This window comes from Aspergillus neoniger, assembly GCF_003184625.1.
Source record: "Aspergillus neoniger CBS 115656 unplaced genomic scaffold BO87scaffold_15, whole genome shotgun sequence".
Lineage (NCBI taxonomy): Eukaryota > Fungi > Ascomycota > Eurotiomycetes > Eurotiales > Aspergillaceae > Aspergillus > Aspergillus neoniger.
Window position 1 is genome coordinate 603,821 of NW_020291143.1, and position 25,896 is coordinate 629,716.

General features: G+C 52.7%; 8 protein-coding genes across 8 annotated transcripts; 3 read left to right on the top strand and 5 right to left on the bottom strand.

The window, feature by feature from the left end:
• Positions 1-457: 457 nt before the first annotated feature.
• On the bottom strand, positions 458-3,343 carry BO87DRAFT_334354 (acetate--CoA ligase). The gene is made up of 7 exons (XM_025620441.1): positions 3,236-3,343; positions 3,030-3,102; positions 1,720-2,964; positions 1,403-1,663; positions 1,202-1,331; positions 871-1,145; positions 458-811 (listed from the first exon to the last, which is right to left on the bottom strand). The coding sequence occupies exons 2-7, from the start codon at positions 3,066-3,068 to the stop codon at positions 749-751; spliced, it is 2,013 nt and encodes a 670-aa protein (XP_025480081.1). The 5' UTR covers positions 3,069-3,102; positions 3,236-3,343; the 3' UTR covers positions 458-748.
• Positions 3,344-7,640: 4,297 nt separating this feature from the next.
• On the bottom strand, positions 7,641-9,003 carry BO87DRAFT_458959 (uncharacterized protein; the record flags this gene model as incomplete). The annotated part of the gene is made up of 2 exons (XM_025628908.1): positions 8,574-9,003; positions 7,641-8,458 (listed from the first exon to the last, which is right to left on the bottom strand). The coding sequence occupies exons 1-2, from the start codon at positions 8,707-8,709 to the stop codon at positions 7,641-7,643; spliced, it is 954 nt and encodes a 317-aa protein (XP_025480082.1). The 5' UTR covers positions 8,710-9,003.
• A 500-nt stretch (positions 9,004-9,503) lies between these two features.
• On the bottom strand, positions 9,504-11,032 carry BO87DRAFT_425851 (phosphotransferase enzyme family protein; the record flags this gene model as incomplete). Its single annotated transcript, XM_025627330.1, has 3 exons — positions 9,504-10,194; positions 10,343-10,493; positions 10,555-11,032. The coding sequence occupies 3 exons, from the start codon at positions 11,030-11,032 to the stop codon at positions 9,504-9,506; spliced, it is 1,320 nt and encodes a 439-aa protein (XP_025480083.1).
• A 1,370-nt stretch (positions 11,033-12,402) lies between these two features.
• On the top strand, positions 12,403-16,533 carry BO87DRAFT_51983 (C2 domain protein). Its single transcript, XM_025629348.1, has 5 exons — positions 12,403-12,837; positions 12,894-12,929; positions 12,985-13,359; positions 13,412-14,899; positions 14,955-16,533. The coding sequence occupies exons 1-5, from the start codon at positions 12,526-12,528 to the stop codon at positions 16,455-16,457; spliced, it is 3,714 nt and encodes a 1,237-aa protein (XP_025480084.1). The 5' UTR covers positions 12,403-12,525; the 3' UTR covers positions 16,458-16,533.
• A 36-nt stretch (positions 16,534-16,569) lies between these two features.
• On the bottom strand, positions 16,570-18,940 carry BO87DRAFT_386575 (beta-glucosidase; the record flags this gene model as incomplete). Its single annotated transcript, XM_025624765.1, has 4 exons — positions 16,570-16,583; positions 16,686-16,996; positions 17,090-18,779; positions 18,844-18,940. 4 exons carry the CDS (start codon positions 18,938-18,940, stop codon positions 16,570-16,572), a joined length of 2,112 nt encoding a protein of 703 aa, XP_025480085.1.
• Positions 18,941-19,258: 318 nt separating this feature from the next.
• On the top strand, positions 19,259-20,665 carry BO87DRAFT_435854 (MFS transporter; the record flags this gene model as incomplete). Its single annotated transcript, XM_025627786.1, has 1 exon — positions 19,259-20,665. One exon carries the CDS (start codon positions 19,259-19,261, stop codon positions 20,663-20,665), a length of 1,407 nt encoding a protein of 468 aa, XP_025480086.1.
• A 588-nt stretch (positions 20,666-21,253) lies between these two features.
• BO87DRAFT_435859 (carbon-nitrogen hydrolase family protein) lies at positions 21,254-22,442 on the top strand (the record flags this gene model as incomplete). The annotated part of the gene is made up of 3 exons (XM_025627787.1): positions 21,254-21,429; positions 21,493-21,923; positions 22,037-22,442. 3 exons carry the CDS (start codon positions 21,254-21,256, stop codon positions 22,387-22,389), a joined length of 960 nt encoding a protein of 319 aa, XP_025480087.1. The 3' UTR covers positions 22,390-22,442.
• Positions 22,427-25,708, bottom strand: BO87DRAFT_458962 (uncharacterized protein; the record flags this gene model as incomplete). Its single annotated transcript, XM_025628909.1, has 5 exons — positions 22,427-23,192; positions 23,244-23,405; positions 23,467-23,608; positions 23,666-24,420; positions 25,254-25,708. The coding sequence occupies 5 exons, from the start codon at positions 25,706-25,708 to the stop codon at positions 22,427-22,429; spliced, it is 2,280 nt and encodes a 759-aa protein (XP_025480088.1).
• Positions 25,709-25,896: the final 188 nt, after the last annotated feature.

The window sequence follows — 25,896 nt, forward strand, 5'->3', positions numbered from 1 at the left end:
TTCCCTTCCTGCCTGACTGGCTCGTTGCTGTCGCTTAACTATGGGAAGGTCGGCCATGTCAGGTATGGTACGGTCACGGCGTGACGGGGCGGTGTGCTCACTGGAGTGGGGAATGGGACCGGGTGGCCGGGTGTTGATACCGTTGCATTACGACAGTGGCACGTGATGCGACGGAGACTGAATCGGGAGCCCGACCGGGTAGCCAAAGGAATATGGACACTGGATGCTTGCATCGCGATAACTATAACATCCCCAGAATGGTGTCCGGCTTCACAGTAGCTGTGTCAAGTCTCCCACTACTGATGCAGCATATTAACGTTATGTTAACTCCCGCAACTACGCCTGAGGAGCCCGACTCCGTATCAGTATATCGGTCCAATGAGGGACTGTTCCCAAGGTGTAACCCTGGACGTTCCCATCAACTACCTACCAGTAATAGAGAAGAGAGACCCCGACAACCAGTGCTGTCATGTGAAGGAACACCCCAAGTTACATTGGACAACAAAAAAATCAATTCGTATGAAGAATAGAAGTTATGTATATTGAAAAAGTGATCAGCGATCACCTTAATGTTCATCTCTCAAACACGTTGGGAATCACTAAACGGGGTTTATAGGAATATGACTGCGCCTCCGGACAACTGTGTCCACCCAATAATGCTAATCAACTCATCATAACATCCTGATTAATCGCTTTCATTTCATGGCTGTGAATATCGCTCGTCTTGAATTCGGGTCATGCGAAGATCTTATTTGCCGCGGGCAGCATGCACCGTGGCAATGATCTTGTCAACAACCGAAGGGTCCGACAGCTGTTACAGGTTTAGTTAGTCACCATTTCCAACATAGGCAAGAATGGGTGTTGTCTTACAGTAGAAGTGTCACCCAGGCTGTCCTCCTCGCCGCTCAGGATCTTCCGGAGAATACGGCGCATGATCTTACCGCTACGGGTCTTGGGGAGATCCTCGACAACGTAGACGGCCTTGGGGGCAGCGAAAGGTCCGATGGACCGACGAACCTGCATGATCAGATCCTTGCGGACCTGGTCGCTGGTCTCGTTGCCCTCCTTCAGGGCCACGAAAGCGTTGACGGCCTGACCGGTAAGCTCGTCGGCAATACCAACAACAGCAGCTTCAGCCACCATGTCTGCCATTACTGATTAGTGGCTGTTGTATAGATGGCGGTCTCTTGCGTTAACTTACGGTGCTCAATGAGGGCGGCTTCAATTTCAGCCGTGGACAGACGGTGTCCAGAAACGTTAACCACATCGTCAACACGACCCCGGATCCAGTAGTATCCGTCGTGATCACGGCCGGCACCATCTCCAGTGAACTATAAGCGCAAGTCAGTCAGCTACTGCCCATGGAACCATATTTTCTCGCAGAGGTGCGGATGTCGCTTACGTAGTAGCCCTTGTAAACGTTCAGGTAGGTATCCATGTAGCGCTTGTGGGCGCCCCACACGGTACGGGCCATGCTCGGCCAGGGTTGCTTGAAGGCAAGCACACCCTCCACATCGTTGCCAGTAATCTCCTCACCAGAGACCGGGTCAATGATGGCGGGCTCAATACCAAAGAAGGGAAGCGACGCGCTTCCGGGTTTCGTCGGGGTGATACCACCCAGAGGAGTGATAACATTCGAACCCGTTTCAGTCTGCCAGTAGGTCTGTCGAAGCGTGTCAGACTACCTTCCCCAACAACGAGAACCGATAATTCACTTACATCGCAGATGTGGGCTTCTTCCTTTCCGACAACCTCGAAGTACCATTTCCAGACCTCGGCAGCAATAGGCTCACCGACAGAGCCCAGGACACGCAGGTGTGCCATCTTGTGGTGGATGTGCTCGTCACCAGCCCGCTTCAGAAGTCGCAGGGCAGTGGGGGCAACGTAGAATTGGGTCACCTTGTGCTTCTCGATCACGTCCCAGTAGCGGGAGAAGTTGGGGTAAGCCGGGGTACTCTCGAAGACCACGGTAGAGCATCCGAGCAGCAAGGGCGCATACACGACATACGTGTGGCCGGTAATCCAGCCAACGTCACCACCGCAGAAGTAGCGGTCATCGTCGTGAATATCAAAGACATACTTGCCGGTCATGGCAGCACCCAGGAGGTAACCAGCCGTGGTGTGCATGACACCCTTGGGCTTTCCGGTGGATCCGGAGGTGTAGAGCAAGAAGAGAGGATCTTCCGAGTTCACCGGCTCAGGAGCAAGGTAGTTGGGGTACTTCTCGACCTCCTCGTGCCACCAGACATCACGGCCCTTGGTCCAGGGAACCTCCGCGCCGGTGCGCTTGTAGACCAGGACGCTGGTGACATCGGGGCACTGCTTCAGAGCCTCATCGACAATGCGCTTGGTGCCAATGACCTTTCCTCCACGCTTGCCCTCATCGGTCGTGATGACGACCTTGGAGCCAGCGTCCAGGACACGGTCCCGGAGAGAGTCGGAGGAGAAACCGGCGAAAACAACGGAGTGGACGGCACCGATACGAGAGCAAGCCAAGAAAGCGACAATGGCTTCGGGGATCATGGGAAGGTAGATAGCAACGGTGTCACCCTTCTTCACACCCTGCTGGCGGAGAACCCAGGCAACACGAGACACCTCGCGCAGGAGCTCACCGTAGGTGATTGTGCGGCCCTCGCTGGGCTCATCGGCCTCGTAGATAATGGCCACCTTGTCGGGGTTCTTGAAGGCATGGCGATCGACGCAGTTGTAGGAGGCGTTCAGACGACCCTCAACGAACCAGGCATTGTCGCCATTTTCCAACGACCCACTGTGGGTGGTCTGGAAGTCTTGGTCGAAGTGAAGCAGTTCGCGGGCCATACGAGCCCAGAAAGTGTCTGGGCTGCGGATGGACTCCTCATAGAGCTTCCGGTACTCGTCAAGGTCTTTCAGGTGGGTACCTGTCGGGTGCTTCTGGTGGAATGCTTCGGGGACATGGAAGGTGTCGACTTCGTGGGCCTCGACCACCTGAAACCGACGGAATTAGCACGGAGACCCGGCGATAACTCGGCAAAATACGCGCGATTTCTTACCACGGAGGACTTGGGGGGCATAACACTGCCGTCGGCCATGTTTTGTGTGTCCCAACAAAAATGTGTATTTGAGCTGTACTAATGTTAGAAAGGGATGAGACATTCCAATTGCAAGGTAACCCTCTTTCTGGAGGGCAAAAAGGGCGAGGGGTTCAATTCGTGGCACCGGAGTGCACGTGAGTTTGCGGGCGGGGGATTAAGCTCACTTGTCAAAAGAATTGCAGCACTGCTGGTTGGTGGGGTTCAGGCAAAGTTTCGCGCAAGGGGAGGAGGGTTTATTACAAAGGGAGAATTGTAGGAGGGAGAAAGAGGAGGGAGAGGGAGAGGAGTAGAGAAGAAAGATGCAAGATTGGGAAAGAAAAAAAAGAAGGAGGGGGGAAAGAAAAGCAACTGGTGCCCAGGATGGGGAAGAGAGACAGTTATTTATTGAACCCAATGCCCGAACTAAAAAGAGGGATGTCCCTTTTAGAGAGAGACAGTTTATGATTTTAATTGTTGAGAAGAGTCCCGCTCCCCCGGTGTCCGGGTGGAGGCGCGCTGCTACTTCAGGCTTGGTTCAGGCTTGGTACCGTCGTAGCTTCATACTGGCCAAGGTTGTATTGCTCCCGGGCTGCTAAGGTACCTCCTCAGTACTACTTACTACTTGCTACTTACTACTTTTACTATCACCTACTACTCCGTACTTCCTCCCCTTAATCCATCCGTCCATCCTACTTACCCCAAGTCAACCTTCTTTCCCTTCCGCGCGACCGTAGGTATGATTAACCTTGTCGGACCAGGGTTCAATCCTTACTTTTCTGGATCGGCTATGCAGATTAACCTAGATCTTACCGGGTGTGAGTTCCAGAGCAGTACCCTTCCTCCATTGAATTGAGATCATGATGCCGTATGGAGGCGCTGGTCTACTTCCCACCATGGACGATACATACTACATACATACCTGACTAGTCATGCTTGTCGCTCTAAGCGCCTCTCCACTCTCGGGACAGCCACGACTACTGTAGCATAATAAAACAACAATAATAATAATAATAATAATTACTATAATAATTAACATAAATGAACGGGTTGCGAGGAGGGGGAGGGGGGGGGAGGGTGGAAGGATTGTTCTGGATGCGGGTCATCGATAAGTCTTTTCCCGGCAGGCCCTCGCAATGTCACTGGACAGACGACCTCCTGCATTGGCGGCTGCAATCCCAGTCCGTTGCATTCGCTCGCACTATCCAAGACTAGCACGGCGTAGTTCAAAACGCACCGCCAAAGGTTGGGCTCGGCCATGCGGGGCTTGACAGGCTCTCGTTTCCGTTGCTCCGGGGAAAGTAGTCGATGATCAACTAGCGAACAATCATCTCATTATTCGCCTACCCCCCCTGTACCTGGAGACTCCGACCTATTCACTTCGGTACACTATTGCGACGCTCCCGTCTGCGAGGTGTTGATTGTGACCTTAATCTACTTCGGTTCTTGTCCATCATTGGACTGCAGACCAATTGTCAATTGCCAACTAAGGTAATTCTCCCAGCAGAGGCGACTGTTATTAACCTAGGTGGTCACCTCCGACAGCACTGTGCACATTCGTATCCATGGTACGCCATGGCACGAAATGGCACAGGGAGATATTAGCTCCGTGATCCTGTGGCGTTCATCCGACCAACATCATCATCATCATCAGCTCTGCCCCAGATTCGCTCACGCGCAGACGGGGGGGTTTGAAACTTTTGGGTTTCCGGGGGATGGCGGGATGGTATCACAAGAACACTCGCCAAGCACCCCCGATCGGAGGGGTCAATCAGCATTGGAACGTGTCCATTTTGGATGCGAGGCTTGAACCGTGCGGGGGAACCAAAACCTTAGCTGCGCTTTTTGAAGGGAACTGCTTATAGTAAGATTCAACGGGACCGTGGATGAGAGAAAAGAGAGTGAGCGGATCTACGGAGTACTCTGGAGTAGTTAGATATCTAGAGAGCAATCTGAGGTGGTGAAGTAGATAGTAGTCAAGCTAATCAGCATTTAACTACACCTTCCACATGCACCTCCGCGATAGATCGCTGTGAGCATCCCCTGCATCGTTGTTTGAGGTATCAAGATACCTCGGTGGGTGATCCAATAAGACGCCTAGATCAATGGATGTGCTGCTGTTCGCGGAAGTTTCACTGAAACCGGATTAGGGACCCCCTGTATGGCCCACAGCCAGTGCCTGAAGGGCTGACCAGGAAGATGCAGTAGTTCGAGATACTAATTACGAGGGAGATAGGTAAATGGAAGGTCATCTTGCATTAGTGAGATATTGCCGGTGAACAGAACGTGGAAATAGATGGCCTTGCAGAGCCGAGGCCTGAATGGAATGGTCGTTCTCTAAAGGCACACCCGGTTATCGCGATCACAAGCATTATCGATCATGTTGAGTAGCGGTTCAAGCCGAAAATTGTACTGGATAGTGATTGATGTTTGTTCATCTGCCATGTTGGTCAGTAGATATCAGTGTCTTAGGTAGTAGTATTGATTGATGTTCGTCAATGCACCTGACTTGGCTGTGTACATGATGATCAACGCATTGAAGGAAGGTGTATATTAGTGGTTCAGGGAATTAATTCATGTTTCTGATCCTTCTTCCATGTGCTCTGAAAGTAGCAATATCCATTTAATCTTCCCCCAGTAATAATATCTGTAGAACAGAAGGGAATAACTCCAGGCTACGGAACGTTACGGCAGTACTTTCCCTAACGAGGAAGAACTGACCCATTACGGCAATGAAGCTGCCCGTGACTTGCCCATCTCTCAACAATGCCGAAAAGGGGATTCTCTGCTATTTTTGCCCACTCGGTAAAGACAGATGATCAGCTGGGCTGGGACGAAACACTTTCCTCGACGCGCGGGTCGAGGGACAATCGGGATAACCGTGGTACTGCTTGCTGGGGGTTCGGCTATCGCTGCCTGGCTCATTGCTCCTTCTCCCCGTTCCCGCGGACTTCTCTCGGACCTAGGCTTTGGTTTCTCCAGCTTTCCTGGACGGAGAACTGGAAGCTCTGCATCTTGTCTCTTCGGACAGCCGAATATTCAGAATTCAAAAGGAAAAAAAAAAAATAATGGACATAACATTGTCTGCGATGGCACATCATTCCAGGGGGAAGATCACCCCGCGACTGATGTCGCAACGAGCGCAGAGTCAAGACTCCCCTAAGAGAGCCTACAAAGTACAAACACCACCCTCCCCCCCACCACAACTAAGGACCGAAAGTACCACAGTTCCCTCAATTGTGGGGAGCTTTGTGGGTGTGGCCGCCTTGATTGGATGTGGATTAGACCACCGATCCGAGAGGAACGGTTTGTTCATGTTTATAATGCCATTACGGAGCAACTTCCACCATCAGAACTAGAAGCATTAATATTGTGGAGGCCATCCGGCAGAATTCCGTTCACCTTTTGCAGGCCTCGAATCTGCCCCTCCAACATGTCCACCTTCAAGCATCGTTTCGGCAAGGGAACCATACGCTTGTGCCCATAAATATGGATACATCGTTTCTTTCGTCGCTTCTCTCCTGTGAAGAGATCTTCAATCCTTACTCCTTCGCGTCCGTGTGTGGTAATAAGGTGAGTGCGTTCGGGTCCCGGGTGTCCCGTTTAGTCCCTACCCACACTGCCGACTACAGAGCCCTCATGCTAATCGAGACCCTCTATCTGTTAGCAAATCAACGTCCTCAATTGTCGCTGGTGGCTCGGCCACTTCATTTATCCCAGCCTCTAGGGAGCCTCCCGATACGGTGTCAAGCCCACCATACCCCCCGTTTCCGCTTATCAATGTCAATCAGTTATCTCGGTAGCCCCCTGCACGGAGTGGCATCTCTACAAGATATTGCAGGTGTATAATCGCCTGCTTGTTTATTGCCTGGATACATACTGCATTGGAGATGTATAGCAGGTTACGTACCCCAACCGGTGAGAGTATGCGCCTTCTCTCAACACTCAGAAAGACCCATTCCCATCCTGCTTGAGCCCTATCTTTCTCAACCAGGACCCAGAGGCCGTGGCCTTTCCCGCCTGCGCTATAGTTTAGTCCCGGCCGCACTAAGCTTCTCGGTCCGCTTTTGCCATTTCGACGTCTGAGCCCGCCGCCAGACTTGAGTCTACTAGTAGCCAACCGGTGTGGGCTCGGATGGTTAGAAACGGCGAATTTCTGGCCCGTCCTGCATCTACTAAACACGGCGGTAGGAAAAGTCCGTCCCAAACTCCCAATAGCCCCCTGCAAGTGCAAATTAATAACGTATTGGCCCTGCCCGTTATTAATTTCCTAGTCCACCCGATGGATCAGTACGCGTTGTGCTGTGGCCAAGTTTGGTGGGACATTGGTAATCGCCGCGAGAAGTTTTCAACTTTTCACAGCTAATATCAACCTCGTTTCTGGGAGCCAGCGCACAGGCTAGTCGATGGCAAAAGAACTACCCCAGCAAGCAACAAACTATCGAACGTTATGCCAGCAAATTCACATGCAAATGCAAGAAGTGCATAATGTATTCCTAAGCACAGCAGAAACATCCATGCCATAATAACCACAAAGAGAAAAGATAACCACAATCAAACCCAATCCCCAAGTCACTACGGACTACTCCCTATCTAATAAGCCATCCACTCCCGATGCCACCAATTCGCCATCCCCAACAAAAACAACACAATACTCCCATCCCTGGCAATATCCCTAACCAACTGCACCCACAACCCCAGCCCCCCTCCCCCTCTCTTCATCATAACCCTCGCCCCCGTAAGCACCACCTCACCCGTCGTAAAGAACAAGAACGGATTCCTCGCCGTCGCCGGCGGCGGCGGCTGACTCCCAAACGTCGCCACCGACGACCCAATCAACACCAACAAATACACCCCAATCAGCATAGAAAACACCACATGCAGCACCTTCCACACCAGAATCTCCCGCTTTTCCTCATCACTCTTCTTCCGCGTCGCCTCTCCCAACATACTCGCCACAAACGGCGGGACTCCCAACCCCGTCAGTAAGTCCGCTGGCGACTGACCTCCAGGCAAAGACCCCTCGCCCAGCGCACTGGTATCCCCGGCCATCAAGCTCGAGAGAAGCTTAAGCGTCGGATCGTCCGCTTCCCCACCTAGTCCTCCCATCCCTCCTGGTCCTGCTGCTCCTGCTTGAGGTCCTGGGCTCCCACTGGGTGAGTCGCCCGGCTGGCCAGACTGGCGGAGCAGGGCACGGAAGAGCTCCTGTTGCGCTTGGAGGGTTTCGGGGTCGAGTTCTTGCTGCTGCTGTTGCTGGGGTCCTTGGCTTGGGAAAGAGGGTTGTGTAATTCGAGGTTCGGGGGCCGGGCTCGGGCTCGGGCTAGGACTCAGTGCCGTAGTAGTAGCTTGTGGTTGTGCTGCTGCGGCCGGGGCCGGGGATGGAGATGGAGAGGGAGAGGTTTCTTCGCGGACTGTACATAGCAAATACAGAGTTAGCTTACTCACACACTATCTTTCTTTCGTTCTTTCTTTCTTCCGCTTAAGACTCCATTCCATAAGAGAGAAAAGGAATAATGTGCCACATACGACTAGCAGGAGTCCGTCCACTCAAACTGGTAATCTTGTCTAGACGAGCAGCTCCATCGCCTTTGATTTTGGCTTCGCGACGTTCACGACGCAGGCGGGCTGCTCGTTGGGCGGGGGATTCTTCGGCTGAGGACATGATTTCTTCCTTCCCTCGGTTTCTTTTCTTTTCTTTTTCTCTGTATATGTATATGAGGTTCACTCGTTGGTGGTTGTGGTGGTTGATTTCGTTGGTTGGTGTTTTGGGTGACGTAAGTTCGTTCAATCGGTGTGGGTGAATTGTTTGGCGGTTAATTGGGCCAGGAAAGGGTTATTTTTTTTTGTAGGAGATTATTGGAATGAATGGTCCGGTGCGAAGACTTGGGGACCGCTCCAGGAATAGAGTGAAGGTGGAGGTAAAAAGTAAATTAAGCCACAGGTTGTTGCGGCGGCGGTGATCGCTGATTATCTGTGATGTGGTGGCCGCATGACGGTTGGCTCCGCTGGTATATGGGGTCACGTGATTGTGGGTGTATAGCTTCATGGTGTACGGAGTGTTTGTTTGGTGTTACTTGACTATTAAGCTGTTTTAGTAGTTGTTAATATGTATTATGAGCTGTGAGTTGTATGAATTGAGAGTTTGGCTTGTATATATTATGGAGTACTAAGTACCAGTGTTCAGTTCTTGCTGCACTATTACTAGCTCAAAATATATTTTCGGGGTAAGCATCATGATCATGCATCATGATGTTCAACTATAAATACTTTTGATCATCTCTGGCAGTGCCATGTAGTAACAGCGGTTATATTATTGTTTATTATGAGAAGATGTTGTGACCGCCAACTAATTTGGGTATATTCATATCTCTGACCACAGATCCCTCTGCCAATATATCATCAGTCACCAGCTTAACCCTGGAGTGTCGCTCTGCTAGTGGAAACATATGATAAATGTCAGTAGAGCTCGTCGTGATCCTGAAACGGCCAACCTCGCTTCACTTTTTCCAGCTCATCTGGACTGGCGCCGTCAGAGAATTCGGCCATCAAGGATTTGTTCCTTTTCACAGCAGCCTCATACCGCTGAGCAGGTAGCCACCCTTCTTCTGAGAGCCCACCGAGTTCGTCGCGCCATTGATTGATAAGTATATTCAAATTGTACCACGTTTGCTCACTTTCAGCCTGGTCGATTACTTCTTGTTCGGAGAAATCTATGGGGCATTTGATATGGTGATCCTTGCCAATGAGATAAGACCAAAGGTTTTGCCTTCGCATGAGGGCCCCACGTAGTGTAACAATATCTCCAGACCATTGACGACCTGCAGAGTCCACGAGGTGCTGACGTTGTAGAATGAGAGGATCTCGCAGCGCCTCGAGGTGCACCTTGTTCAAGCCCCCGTTGGAAACACGATAGAGGTAGAAGAGACTTTGCCGTCGTATAAGCTCGTCGACTTGAGCTTGCTCATCGGGACTCATGGTCTCGTAGCCCGGAGGGTACTTTGGTGGTTTCAACTCGCTGGGGTGCTTTGGGTTAGGGTTCTCGAACAGCTTGGGATATCCGGCTGTAAGAAGCAACGGTGTGATGGTTGTATGTTGCCAATCGATAATGGATTTCACTTTGAATGTATCTGGACATATGAACACATTGCTAGGGGTGAGATCTTCATTACCCATCAGCCAATCGGACTACATTATCGGGTGGGTTGGGAATAGACGTACCAGGATGTCGCAAAGTGGGTTTGCTCTATTTATTTCCTTGCTCTCGTGGGAGGAGATATGGTGCTATTGTCATGTACTTTTTGAGGAGCTCAAGGTATTCCTGTGGGCACTTCAGGCCGGGAAATGCGATGTTGTGAGGAAATCCATTTTCAAGAGGCTTCCCGTATTCCTCAATCCATTTGACTTCCTTTTCGGCAATTGCACGTAGATAGTCCTTGGGGTCGGTCCCTGAAGGAGGATCAGCTCATTCATCGCACATTGAAGTACTTCAGACTAAAAGAAAACTTACACGGCCCTCGGCCCAGATCCAGCTCAGATCTTTGCCCATACCAAAACATGTAATCAGCCGTTGGACCGATGCAGTAGGTCTGGGAGTCCCTGGCTTCATCTGGCGTGCCCACTGCATATAGCGGAGCCTGCAGTTGGGGTGGAAGGTCACTTCTGAAATAAAGGCTTCCAGTGGCCCCAAATGGAATGCTGAAAAGCTTCTTCTCAATGTCAACGATGCCTGTCACCAAAGCATGCTTTTGGTGTTTTGTATTATTGAACCAACGAGTATCAGCACTGACACCTGCGACATGTTCCATGATAATGTACTCCACACCGACTGGATTGTCAGTGACCGAAGACCAGCCATATACTTCCGGGACTGGGATCTTCTTAGAGCGAAGAAATGCCAGAGTTGCGACCTCGCTAGCTGTTGCGTAAATCCTGGGCACTGATATCCAGTACGGGATCTTTATTATGGCTCGGAATCCATCTTCCATAGTGGTTAGTAGCACACGATTGAACCCTCCCTCGCGGAGCTTGACAATGCTCTCAACGCATCCATGATCGACGTGCTTTGCAACAGTCTTTGCGAGTGCAGAGATATCAAACCTCACATATCGTTCTCGAAGCCGTGCCTGCTCGTTGTATAGGAATCGTCCCGAAGAATATGAGGAAAGAGACTCGTTCGATATTGATCCTATATGAACGACTAACTTATTCCTGTGATATCTAGCCAATTCCTCACTTACGACTGCATAATCTGGGGATGTAAGTTATTTAACTTCCTAGGACTCGAGTACATGCAAGGTCGAAGAGACATCAACAATGTGGCCCCGTAGGACAAGGTGCGTCTTGGCCGCGACGGGAGAACAACGATTAATGCAGTAATATCAATGGACTATACACAATATGTATTGGCGCTACAAGATGGACGGGGGCTGTTTGCTATTCCCAGGACTGAGGATGTATTTTGGATGATTGTTCATTACTAAATTGGGATCTCAGCAGTTGCCTGGGCAGTCATGTGATGGCGGGAAACATCACATCCTCACTAACTGAAACCTGAGATGATATTTACAGAGTACAAAATGTTGAAGCGACATTATGAGTTTATTTAGAAAAAGATTTCTTAAACGTGACTCAGTCGAGTGGCAGTGTTGTGTGCCTCAAATTTGTGGCTAGTAAGGCTGGCTAATCCCTTCCAAGAAAAATGGCATGATCTGGTGGAAGATCCTTACTCGCACTAACACAAAGCCCTGTGATTACTATTCTTATTGGGATCAGCATATGAATTACAGGGGGTTTTGAATTGACTTCTTTGATCGCCTTCAAGATGTTGGTATCATTGATGACATCATCCCTTACCACCTCGAACATCTGCCCATCATCCATCATCAACTGTGAAGGGAAATTGCCTATGCATCAAGCCTCAGCACCCATCCCCATTCAATTGGCCTTTTGAGGACAGCATCTCAATTTCCCAATGATGATTGCTACTAGTCAGCTTTTACACGGTCAGCCTTATCTTTTGTTGTATCAGCTCTGAAATCCGCCATTCCCGTCATCCACGCCAAGCCCCGGATCTCCGCTGTGAATGACGGAAAACAAGAGGATGCAGCCAGCTCAACTCAACAACCATCCGGTGGAGAATGTAAATAGACCGACCGACATCAGATCCGGTCTGGATGTTCGGGATATCCCCCAGCCCTGTGCCAGCAAATGGTCGGACGCGTCCGAGCTCCATTGGCAGCGCCTCCTCCACAATGACGTAGTCCAGTCTGGCAGGGCCAACCTTGACTTTCGCTCTGACTTCACTTACTTGGCTGACATCGCATGAGAGAAGACTTACAACCAGATCTTATTCCCTCTCATTTTCTTTGCTCTCTTCCCATATCAACAGCGGTCCCGGCTTCACGGAGCTAGGGATGATAACCCACTCATCTTACTTCTGATATCCTCTGCGTACCTGATCAACCCATCACTATCAACCATGTCGCAGGCTCAACCTGGGCGGGAGTCACCCAAGACTCACCGCGTCGGGGAGCATTGGAGCGGAGCCAATCCTGTGCCGACCATCGACAAGTTCCTACAGCGTCTAGAGGTGGATAAACAAGAGCGTAAGGCCCATGAGGAAGCCCTGGCGGCCAAACGGCGGGAGAAGGAGGAACAGGGAGAGGAAATGGCTCACAAGCCCCGGAAGACAACGGGAAAGACTCGCATGGTGACCGATCCCACGACCGGCAAGGATATTGAAGTGGAGGACCTCGACGAGGATTCCATGGAAGCAGTGAAGGATCCGAAGGTATCCATACCCCATTGACAAGGGTGGAACATGCCACTGACCGATGATAATCATAGCTGGTTGTGCCAAATGCTAATCTTGGAAAGCCAACGGTGAGTCTATAAATCTAATCATCTAAAACTGAATGTCAGCTAAGAAATCTCGTAGGACGTCAAAACCGAACCCAACCAAAGCCTTTCCCAGTATAAAGAAAACCAAGATATCACCGCACCCCCCGACCCAATCGCAGAAGGCACCACATCAGATGTTCCTATTCATGGCGAGAAAACCAACATTCTCTTCCATCCTACTCCGACAGTCACCTATAAACCCATGTTTGACAAGCTGGAGAGCCGTGGTATCGGCCTCTGCTTAGGAATTGTTGCTGCTATTGTCTTCACTGGTCGAATGTTTGGTGGCTCGCTCTGGGGCCTACTGCCTTTATCATTCGGTGTTGCAAGTGGTGTGTGGTTATGGATACAGGAACTCATTCGCAGCGGCCGGGAGATGGAATGGAGTAGTGAGCAAATCAGAGGCCAAATGGTAAGTTTCCGCTCCCCGTTAAGGTACTAAAACTTACATGTTACGCTGTTAGGCTACTGCAAACCTCCTCCCTGAGTCGGTCGAATGGATGAACTCTTTTCTCGGGGTCTTCTGGGGCCTCATCAACCCGGAGATGCTGACACCCGTTGCGGATACCATCGAAGACATCATGCAGGCGTCTGCGCCTGGTGTAGTGGAGAACGTTCGGATTGCGGAAATTGATCAGGGAAACAACCCTATCCGAATCTTGAGCTTGCGGTCTCTTCCGGACTCTCATGTCCAGCAACTCAAGGATCACATTCACGAGGAGAACGTGAAGAATAAAGACCCTCAGGAGGCGGCAGCTGCTGAGGAGGGCGGCAGCTACTACAACATCGAGGCCTCCTTTGCCTACCACGCGAAACCGAGCGGACAAACCACGTCGTCCAAGGCGCGCAACATGCACATGCAAATTGTTTTCTACCTGGGAATCAAAGGCCTCTTTGGCGTTCCATTCCCAGTCTTCGTGGAATTGAACGAACTGGTAGGCACCGTCCGCGCCAGGTTCCAAATGATGCCAGAGGCCCCGTTCATGAAAGACGTGACGTTTAGTCTTGTTGGACTCCCCCATATTAGGGCCGGTTGTATGCCAATGGTCAACTGGGGTGTAAACATCCTGAATCTCCCCTTAATCTCCAACTTCGTCAACTATGCTATTGCTACGGCCAGCGGTCTGTTTGCAGCTCCTAAATCAATGACGATGGATCTTAGCATGATGCTCAAGGGTGACGATATCGTCAAAGAAACCCAGGCACTGGGCATCATGTGGATCCGGATCCATCGTGCAATTGGCTTGAGCAAACAGGACCGACGTGGAAGTTATGGCGGCGGCAGTGACCCTTACATCAACCTCTCTTTCTCCAAGTACGGCAAGCCCATGTACTGTACCCGAGTAATCACCGACGACCTGAACCCCGTCTGGGAAGAAACCGCGGCGTTGCTCGTAACGCCAGAGTTGATCAAGGCGGACGAAGCTTTGAGTGTCGAACTCTGGGACTCGGATCGGACCACCGCGGACGACATTGTCGGCAAAGTGGAATTGCCCATACGCAAAATGATCCAACACCCGGGCAAGATGTATGCTCAGGTTTCCAAGCTCCAGGGCCTCAACGAGGGCAGTGAAATGCCGGGAGAACTGCACTGGGAGGTCGGGTTTTTCGGCAAACCCAAGCTGAGAGCTGAGCTGAGGACCGACGGCAAGAAGAAGGATCTACCGGAGAACTTCAAGGACATTCCTGAGTTCCAAGACGAAAAGGGTGTCATCAGTACCGATCAAGAGGACGCCATTACCAAGACCCCACCAGATCCGCTATGGCCGAGTGGAATCATGAGCATTGTGGTCCATCAAATCGTGAATCTAGAGATCGAGAACGTCAAAGGCAGTCACGGTAACCGCAAGGGGAGAGACTATGAGCCAGCCAAACCGTATGGCGAGCAAAAAGAGGAGGTTGGAGAGAACTTGCCTACGAGCTACTGTAAAATCATTCTCAATGACGAGCTAGTAAGCTATCCCACATACCCCCTTTCATATTTACAACTCGCCTAACGTCTCGCAGATCTACCGTACTCGTGCAAAAGCCCTAAGCTCCAAGCCTATCTTCAACGCTGGAACTGAACGATTCGTCCGAGACTGGCGGTCCGCCTACGTTACCGTTAGCGTCCGCGACCAACGATATCGCCAGCACGATCCTATCCTCGGCGTGGTGCCATTGAAGATTTCGGAGCTCCTCGAGAACAGCTCACAGGTGACCAGATGGTACCCTCTCACTGGCGGCATCGGCTTTGGACGCATTCGCATCTCTATTCTCTTCCGGCACGTTGAGACCCGTCTTCCCCCACAGATGCTTGGCTGGGATGTCGGCACCTTCCATTTCATTTCCGACAAGGTCACCGTAAAGGGCTTCAACCATCGCTGCAAGATTCGCCTCCGCACCGGCGGCAGCAGTGGCAAGATCACTCGTCATGTGTGCCATGTCGAAGGATCCAACATGACCTACGACCTCTCCAGCGAGGACTACCGACGCGCCATCCGTCTCCCTGTCAAGCACCGCTACCGATCGCCCGTGGTCTTCGAATTCCAACAACAAGGCCACCATCACACAACCGCCTATGCCGTCTACTGGCTCCAACACATGGCCGACAACGAAGACACCGCCATCGACATTCCCATCTGGGTCACCAAGAACGGCAAGCGACTCACCCAAAACTACATCACCGAGCAGAACTGCCACATCAAACGCAGCCCGGGCCTCGAGGACCTGCACGAAGTTGGCCGCCTGCAATTCCACGGCTTTTTCAGTCCCGGCATCGACGACTCCCACGAACAATACGTCATCGATAACGAATCCCGCGAGACCTTCGAAACCTGGGAAGCCTGCATCGCCCAGGGTGTCCGCGAACGCCGCATCTCCTCTGACATCCCCGAGGACCTCGAAAGGCTGCATGAACAATCCCTCCTTGACGGCCGCGACATACTCAAGCACGCCGAGCCCCGCGAACGCCGCCGCTGGATTGACAAGCAAGGCCAAGACTGGAGTGGCGCCTTCGGCCACGACCCAGGCGCCTATCTCAACAACCACGGCCACCAAGTCGCCGAACCGGGGCGCGAGACACCACCTCACGACCCCGTGAACCCACCTCCCACCGTCGCCCAGTCCTACGGCACCATGCACGATGAAGAAGCCCGGCACCAGAACTCCCAAGAACAAGAGCAAGAGGAGAAAGAGGCATCCTCCTCATCCAGCGAAACCGAGGACGACATGGATGACGATCACTACCCCCACCAGCAGCAACGCGTCTCACAAAGTACAGCGTCCACTGGCGGCGCGAGCAGCAGTGCCGGGCCTCCCAGCATCTGCAGTATAGATGACGGATCCCTTAAGAAGGCGAATAAACGCAGCGAGGAGCGTCAACACCGCGGTAAGATGCAATGGAGACCTGTTCGGAATGCAGTGTTTGCGCGTGACGAGGCTAAGTATTCGCTAAGGAAGGTGAAGAGGAAGTTTACTGGTGATTTGGCGGGTCGGGAACCGGATATTGAGACGGAGACGGGAACTTGACAAGCCCTTTTATTCTATTCATGTAGGTTCCTATGTATGTATGTATGCATGTACGTGTGTATGATTGAACGATAGTCTATGTATAGTACTTCGTTTCTCCTTACCAAGTACCTTAATCGAAGTGCCCTGCAGCACAGGTAATACACCTTACCAAAATCTAAGCAACAACATACTCCACCCACCCCCTCAAATCCCTACTACTCGCGCCAACCCAAAACCGATACATACCCCTAGCAAGCACCCACTCCTGCCTCCCCACATCCCAAAAACTCAAATCCCTCCTCCTCAACCCAAACTCCACCAACCCTTTCTCCCCCGACCTCAGAAAAACCTTCTGAAACCCTCGCAACTGTCTAACCGGTTGATCCGCCTCCTCGGGAAACGAAACATACAGCTGCGCGACCTCCGCCCCATCCCTATCCCCCGAATTCGTGATATACGTCGTAATCCGCATGACCTCGTCCCAAAGATCCGCCTTTCCGCCAGGGATAAGTTTACCCGTGGGGATGGGATGAGCGAGCGCGGAATCATTCACGTAGCTGATCGCAGGAGGGACCGATTAGCTGAAAGTAGTGTAAGAGAGCCCGAAGCCGAATTCATATCTTGGGGTGATATTGTGCGCGTCGAAGTACTTGTAATCGAGGTAGACCTTTTCCTTGGTGAAATCGCAATCTGCGGTCATGCAGACCGGGACGGGGTAGTCTGATTCATTACGGGCGATAGTGTGGATGAGTTTCGCGGAGGGGTTGACGGCGCCGTAGAGGACGTCGATGATGGCGTTGCCTGATTGTTCGCCTAGGAGGGAGGAGTAGAGGACGGCTGTGATGTTGGGGTGGTCGATCCAGGAGTCGAGGAGACGGGCGCCGACGGTGTTGATGACGACGATGGTGTTGGCGCAGTTTTGGGCCACGGTGAGGATCATCTTGTCTTGCGGGATGTTGCGGAGTTCGCTGCGGTCGTGGCCTTCGCCGCTCCAGGCGTTGATGAAGACGAGGCAGGTTGATACGGCCGAGGCGTAGCCGGCGAAGGTGGGTGCTGCTGAGGTTCCCATTGTGCCGGTTACGGCGGTGTAGGGGATGATGGGGAGGTCGTCGTCCATTGCCAACATGAGTTGGGTGCCGTCTTGGAGGGCTTTGGAGAGGAGGGCGTCGTAGGGGGTGATTTGGTAGGAGGGACTGCTGATGCCGGAGCCGCCGGAGAAGATGAGTTGGCCTGGCCAGGTGGTGTGAGTGTGCACGTCGTCCATTGTTTTGCCGGGGCCGATGAGCGTGGGACGGGCGTGGGAGCCGAAGATGCCGATGGAGGGTGGTTTGTGGAGGGGGAGGGTGTTGTTGGTGTTTTTGAGGAGGGTTATGGCTGCGCTGCCGGCTTTGCGGACGAGGGCGCGGTGGTTGGCGCGAACGTCGACGGGGGCTGTGGCCGGGGGATTGGGGGGAATGGTTTTGGTGTTGAGGCCGAGCTGGAAGTAGGGCATGAGGTTGCGGATGGCCATGTCGTCGAGGCGGGCTTGGGAGAGGGAGCCGTTGGCGAGGGCTGGGAGGAGGGTCTGGGGGTTCCAGAAGGAGGTAGCGCCGAAGTCCATGCCGGCGTTGGCAGAGCCTAGGGCTGTGTGTTGGCCAGAGGTGTCGGGGGTGACGAAGCCGGGGAATGCCAGTTCGGTTTTGAGGACGTTGTTGAGCAGGTTGGGGGTTTCGCAGGCGTAAGTCCCGTTGACGCGGTTCATGGCGCACATTACGGCGCCGAGGCCGGCTTTGACGCCGTCGTAGAAGGGCCAGAGGTAGGCTTCGTGGAGGGTCTTGTTGTCGGCGTTGCTGGAGTAGGCGGTGTTGTTGAGGGGGACGGTGACTCCGTTGTTGGACCAGTAGACTTCGGAGCGATTGGTCTCCTGCTCGTTGAGGAGGAAGTGCTTGCCGCAGGGGATGATGCCGGCTTCGCGGATGCCCTCGGTGGCGTGTGCGAATGCAATTCCGGCCAGGTAGACGTCCTGACCTAGGGTTTCCACTAGACGGCCGCTCCAGGGGGTACGGCCTTGTGGGCCAACCGTTGGACCGTTGATCATGGTGTAGCCTTTGCCGTAGAACTCCTGGCCGACGGCATGAAAGTTGGCTTTGATGAGCTCGGGCTCCCAGGTCTGGGCCATCGCTGAGGATCTGGGAAATAAGGTCACGTAGAAGAAGCTCTCTAGCCCTTGGGAGCCGTCGTCGGCTGTATAGGGCTCAAAGTTGATGGAAGGCACGCTTTGGCCGGAGATGAGCCGGATCTTGTCTACATTGGATAGGGTTGCCACTGCGGCGACGGACTGGTTGTATGCTGAAGCCCATTCTTAAAGATCGACTGTAGTAGAAGCGTTAGCTGGTGAGTATAAGAGATGGTAAGTTGAGCATACCTTGCAGGTCAGCCAAGAGGCCACTGCTGGTGCAGAAGCCGGTTGAGGCCAGGGCCCAACCAGCGCAAAAAAGTTTCCAGCTGATTGATGGGCGCATTTTCGTTGCTGTGCATGTAGTAGTTTCATATTGGGAGAAAGCGCAAAAATTATATAGTCTTATCCGACTCAAGAGCCCTAATCTCTCGTGGATCGACAGAAAAGTACAGACAGCGGAAGCAGATCATCCGCCGTGATAAGTATGTTAATCGCAACATGGCAGCGCCACATGATAAGCGTGCTGCCGTTATCAGCCCTTTCATTTTTTAGCCCAGTTTACAGGTTTGTAGTATAAGAATAAGACTTGGAGTACGTGCGCACGCCAGAGCCAGCATCATCCTAGCATTCTCCACCACAGTCTTCTTCTTCATCTTTCAGAATGCTTCAGCTACTGTCACGACGATCCGTTTCTCCTACGGATCCGTTAACATGGAACCATGTACGCAAAGAGCTCCTCTTTGCTACAATCATCCTAGGTTCCTGCGCAACCGGTTCTCTGGGCCCTCTACTGGTGCCCGGCTTCGCGGTTGTCGCTGCTGATCTCCAGGTTGACCTGACCAGCGTGACTCTACTGAATGGGAGCCTAGTCATGGCCCTGGGCATCAGTGCCTACGTTTGTTCTGCCTTTGCTCACTGCTTCGGCAAGCGCCCCGTATACCTCTTTACCACCCTCTTGGCGCTCGTCTCCTGTTGCTGGGCTGAAGCATCCAAGTCTTACTCCTCGCTCATTGCATCCCGGGTCTTCCAAGGTCTGGGAATGGGCAGCTTCTTCGCCCTCGCCGGCACAGCCTCAATCAACGACGTCTTCGCAGTGCACGAGCGCGGCCGTCGCGTCGGCCTCTGGAACTTCGCCGTGATCGTCTCGGTCAACCTCACCCCGGTGATCAGCGGGTATGTCATTTCAGCACTCTCCTGGCGTTGGGCATTTCGACTCGAAGCCATCCTCTTCGGCGTTCTGTTTGTTGCCGTGCTCTTCTTCTTCCCGGAAACCACCTTCCACCGCGATACCACGACCACAGAAACAAGCAAGGCAGCTCCAGACAACCCAGAAATTGAAAAGGCCCACGCCGTCTCTCTTCAAGTCCCAATAGTGGAGGTCGAGGATGAGAGACACCCTTCCCTCCTACGCGGCCTCATCGAGCCCTTCGCTCTGGTCCTCGACCCTATCGTCCTCTGGGCCTGCATCATGTGGTCCGTGATCTTCACCTGGACCATCCTCCTCGGCGCCGTCACATCGCAGATCTTCACCGCGCCTCCCTGGTCCATGTCTACCGTCGCTGTCGGCAATCTCACTGGCATTGCGCCACTCATCGGCTCCGCCCTCGGCACCGTGATGGGCGGCTGGGCCTGCGATCTTAGCAGCAAGCTCATGGCCTCCCGCAATGGAGGCGTCTACGAGCCTGAGTATAGACTGCTTGTCATACTCCCGGCGACGATGGCCATGGCTGCAGGTTCCTTTGGGCTGGGCGCCGCAACGGCGCAGGGACTCTCCGCTGTCGTGTGCGGGCTGTTCATGGGGATTGTGAACTTTGCTGTGGGCATGGGGTGTACGGGGATTGTGGCATATACGAATGATGTCTTGGGGGAGCGGGCGGGGGAGGGGTTTGGATTGGCGATGGTGGCTAAGAGTGCGTTTGCATTTGGACTCTCGTTTGTGTTCAATGATTTTGTGACGGAGAAGGGGGTGTTGTTGTTCTTCTCGACGTTTGGAGCTGTTAGTGTTGGGGTTATGCTTACGACTTTGCCATTGTTCTTTTGGGGAAAGCGGTTGAGGCAGGGAAATTGATTGTATTCAGGATTTAAGTTGGCTTATGGCTAGAAATTCAGGTATTGCTTTAAATATTTACAATCTGGTTTCAGCACTGAAGTGGACGGTATACTAGGGTTTGTAGTGGGATTGAGTAATTACAGTAGTGTACCCTTTTCACTACCCAGTCTTCTCCATCTCTGCTGCCCCCGTATCTATTTCCTTCATCCAACTTTGTAGTTTTATTAATGGTTTCTTGCAGATAAGCAATCATGCTTGTACGATTGCCATCTTGCTATCGCAGTCTACCTCGCCAAGACCATACATTATTTTAGCGGCGGAACATCCACATCCGCCCTGATATCCATCCAAACTACGAGATAGTTGATAGTAGCCCAATACACACGATTGACTTTGACTTCCTATTAGCCAACATAAACACTCACACCCAAGATTCCCTGGGCGGAACATCACCTCCCGGAATGATATTGTAGATCTCGCTGCACATACTAGCAAGTTAGTAGTTTCGATCCTCATCGCCTTCCAAGAGCACCTTATATAGAAACTCCAACACACCCACTCCATACTACAATACTAACCACCACCACCACCACCACCACCACAACCATGACAACCCCAACCCCCACCATCCGCGTCGCCGTCACCCAAAGCGAGCCCATCTGGCTCGACCTCAACGCGACCATCACCAAAACCTGCACCCTAATCGCCGAAGCCGCCTCACAGGGGGCCCAACTGATCAGTTTCCCCGAATGCTGGATCCCAGGGTATCCAGCGTGGATATGGTAGTCTCCCCTCTCCCATCCCCCATCAACCAACATAATACAAACTAACATACATACATACAGGACCCGCCCCGTCTCCCCAACCCTCCACACGCTCTACATGCGCAACTCCCTAAACACAAGCTCCCCCGAATTCGCACGAATCCTCGCCGCAGCCAAATCCCACAGCATAACCGTCGTGCTCGGATTCTCCGAGAACGTCCACGACTCGCTGTACATCTCGCAGGCGATTATCTCGCACGAGGGGGAGGTTCTCTCCAAGAGGAGGAAGGTTAAGGCTACGCATATGGAGCGCACGGTGTTTGGGGATGCTGATGCGGAGACGGGCCTGGCTGGGGTTGTTGAGACGGCTGTGGGCAGGGTGGGCGCGTTGTCGTGTTGGGAACATGTTCAGCCCCTGTTGAAGTATTATATGTGTGCGCAGAGGGAGGCGGTTCATGTTGCGGCGTGGCCGCCGTTGTTTAAGGAGGAGGATGAGGGGGATGAGGGGGGGGGTTGTTTTCGATGTCCGGGGAGGGTATGTATCTTCTCTTTTCCTGGTTGTTGTTGTTGTTGTTGTATGGAGGATGGGGTTTGGCGATGGTTGCTAATTGTTTGTGTGTGATAGGGGCTGCGGTGCTGGCTCGCACGTATGCTATGGAGTCTTCTTCGTTTGTGCTGCATACTACAGCTGTGATAAGTCAAGCGGGGATTGATCTGATGCAGACTGCCACGGGGGCTATCATGAATACTCCTGGTGGTGGTAGCTCGGCGGTTTTTGGGCCTGATGGGCGGCTTTTGTCGGAGGCGCTGCCGCCGACGGAGGAGGGGATTATTTATGCTGATTTGGACTTTGAGCAGGTATATAGGGCTAAGGCGTTTGTGGATATCGTGGGGCATTATAGTAGGCCGGATTTGCTGTGGTTGGGGGTTGGGGGGAGGGATCAGAGGCATGTGAGGGAGGTGGGGGATGATGTGTGAAAGTGTAGTGCTAGTTGAATGATTCATTTTAGAAACATCATAACTGATTGAACGGTGCCGATTCTGTAAGGAACTCCCATTGCTGGGCATCTGCTGTATCGAAGTTGAAGAAGGCTTCGGGGAAGATGATGTCTGACATGCGCGGTTCGTCGCCGTCTGCATCTGCGTCTGCATCTGCGTCTACTCCCTCCAACTCCATCTCATCGTCTATTTCATCCTGCTCATCATCTCCTCGACCCATCTCGAACCCATGCTGCAACGGCAACGCTCCCATCACGCGCCACCTCCGTGCAAGCCCTTGCAATAGCCTCACCGCCCGCTTCGCCTTCACCCACCTCTCCTGCATAGCGAGCAGCGCCCGGAAGCACACCCGGAAGTGCGCCGTCGCCTGGCTGCGCAGGGTAGAATGCGTCGTGTTCGTGGTGTTGCACAGGTGCGTCACGGCGGCCGTGAGCACGCTGTGCACAATGAACGGCGGGATCTCAGTAAAGGAGCAGTGGATCTTGGCGTGGATGCGGAGAAGGCGGACGATGGCTCGGGCAGCGGTGGAGACAGAGCGGAAGGCGAGGCGATGAATGGACGGGTTGCTTTGGGCCGCGTCGGCAAGATAGGGGCGGTGGACGAGGATGTAGGAGGTATGGTAGGAGATGTGGAGGTAGATGGCTGACGAGGGTAGGTGCTTGGTCGTGGTGACCTGCAGGGAGGGGTGGATGTTTTGCGAAAAGGAGTGAAGTTTGTCGCGGGCGTCTAAAAGGACGAGGGATCTGTCGGCGCTGCTGAGTTCGGAGAAGTTGAAGGAGTAACTGAGCTGTTAGTTGGTACTTGTTGTGAGAAAGGAATGGATAGGGCTTTACATGTTGTCCATGTATTGATCGTGGATGAACCAGAGACGGCATTGGTGGTCAAAGGCGAGCTCGTCCAACGAGGGTGAAGGACCCACAGCACTGAGGAATGAGGGTGCCTTGATTCGCTTCCATGGGAGCAGACAATTCCGGCCTAATAGAGACGTTGCAATTCTGTGTCGACCTGTTTAGCTGGCATCTTTAATGTGACAAGGAATGCATGCAGTTAACGAACCGGTCAAGAAACACTGAGGACCAAAGGGCCCGCAGCCGCCGCGTATCCTGAGGGAAATGGCCCAGTTCAGGACTACCTGCACCAATATCTGGCGTGATGCTAGCTGGTAGACCTAGGTGTAGAACTAGACTGGCACACATTGCTGCAGATGAGCGTCAGCGTCTGTCCCATCTCATGTTTCTTCAGCACCAGCACTCACAATTATACATCCAGGCCATATTGTGCTGCTCCAAGCTAAGCTCCCACCATGACATGATGGAGAGAGCCTGAGTTGTCGAGATGTCAGGCGATTGCCGGCACAGCTGCAGGGCCGTGGCATCGACGACAGCGGCTGCCTCGCCACCGAGCGCCTTGCTACGCGCATCATCAGCGAATAGAGCCCCCGCCGCCAGCACTGCGGTCTTGATCAGTCGGAGACCTGGACTCAGGTTATCTCCGCGGAGTATGTGCAGCGTCTCGGGATCGACAAATTGCTGGATGTGGTTGATAAAGCGCGCGAACAAATCAATCAGATGCCAATCTACCTGGTCTGACATCAGAGGCTGCTGCTGCTGCTGCTGCTGCTGCACACTGCTTGGCCCAGGAATGACGCTTATTGCTGGTGCGGCCGTGACCCTGGTGGTCCTACTTTCATGACCAAGGTCCGCATCGTCCCAATGCACGACGGGAAAGCAGAAGTTGCTGGAAGGCCCAATGAAGGATGCGTCGCCGTTGTTGTCAATGCTCATGCGCCAGATGAGAGCGCTGACATCCTCGATCGCCGTGCTCATGCTAGGCGGGATTATTGCAACAGCATCATCGACGCCGCCGGCCCGTTCATCGCGATGGTCAACAGCAGTCAACACAGTTTCTTTGACAGTGATCTGAGGCTGGGGTTGTCCCCGTGCCAATTGCTCCTTCAGTGCCGCGATCTGGTCTTCCAGCGTTCGCACGTAGTTAAGGTCCACTCTGCGCCTAAGGCAGGTGGCAGTTAGCACGATGTAGGTAGATCAGGATGGATACCAACTTGATTCGTTTCTCTGTATTATACTCGCAGGGGGTGTTTCGGGCCAGACAGGAAGAACAGGCTGGACGCAGACCATCGCACTATGTGGGTTTGTTATCCATCTAGTACTTTCTACCATGTACGGCCGTTTGGGATGTACGTGTACGTGGAAATTCACCTTGTGCTTCCGCTTCCGACAGGTCTCTCAGGCGATAGAGACACGAGAGGAGTCCATTTGCGTGTATCCAGGTTGCTAGTGATTGGGTTGGTAAAAGTGTAGCAGTAGGTACTAGTAGCTCCTATCAAGGTGAGGAGAGCCGATAAGAGGCCATGCCCATCACGTAAGCTCAGGGCAGAACTGATAAGGTGTTTACCCCCGTGTACATGTTTCGATCCTCTTATTTACCAAGGAGAGGGCATGGACATGAAAATTTTGGACTAAATCTTGAAAACATATTTTCACAATCTTTCTTCAGTCTTGAGTCCGCGAAAACCGCTTAAAGAGAGACTGCTTCCGGTCTGCGTTTATCCAACTCTTTCCGCTACTCCTTGAATTTCCGCCTATTACCCGACAGATCATATACCTCACAACAGAGCATCCCCAGCTGTTTCAATGTAAGATGATGCTCTTCCCCATCTCATCTTCAACTAATCGAAGAGCCTGCTCGCTCTTCGCGATAGCGTCGCTCCACGATCTGTAAGACCTGTGCACCGATGAAAGAGCACTGAGGGTGTTTAACCGAGCCCAAGGATTCTCCTCTTCCACTAGTCCTTCTCCAACGCATCCAAGACCTTTGCGTACGTGGAGACTGTAGCTTCATAAGCTCGTTGCCGCTCATAGACTTTGGCAAGCCGTATCAGAAGACGGACCTCTGCGTACGCTTTTACGCCTGGGTCGGCGATGCCCGGTAATTGTCGTAGTGCCTTTAAGAGTAAGACTCCGGCTTGCGGGACTTTCCTCAGATTCATGTAACACCAGGCCAAGGCATAGATGTCGTAGGCATCGCTGCGACGGTGGATCTCGGGATCGTCGTTCATGGACCGTTCTAGGAGTGATGCGGCCTCCTCATTGCGGTCTGCTTGAAACGCTAAAACACCGGCTCTTCTCATGGCCCTGCGTGTGAGAATATGGTCTCGTCCGAGCTTTTCTTCGCGAGCTAGTGCAAGTTGTTGTTCGTGTAGTATTCTATCCTCATCGCGGTCGGATAGGAGGCCCTCGAGGACGTGCAAGGTGTCCAGTGTCGACGTGTGATCCATCCCTAAGTCTTCCTCTTTGCCAAGCAGTGTCTGCTGTAGTATTGACTGGGCAGTTCCGGGGCCTGTTATAACGAGTCGGATGGCCAGCTCGTGATCGATTTTAAGGGAGAGGGCGTGGGTCGGACCTAACTGCTGATGTCGTTTCTCTCGGACTTTCCCGAGTAGTTCGTCTACGGCATCTTCGTTCC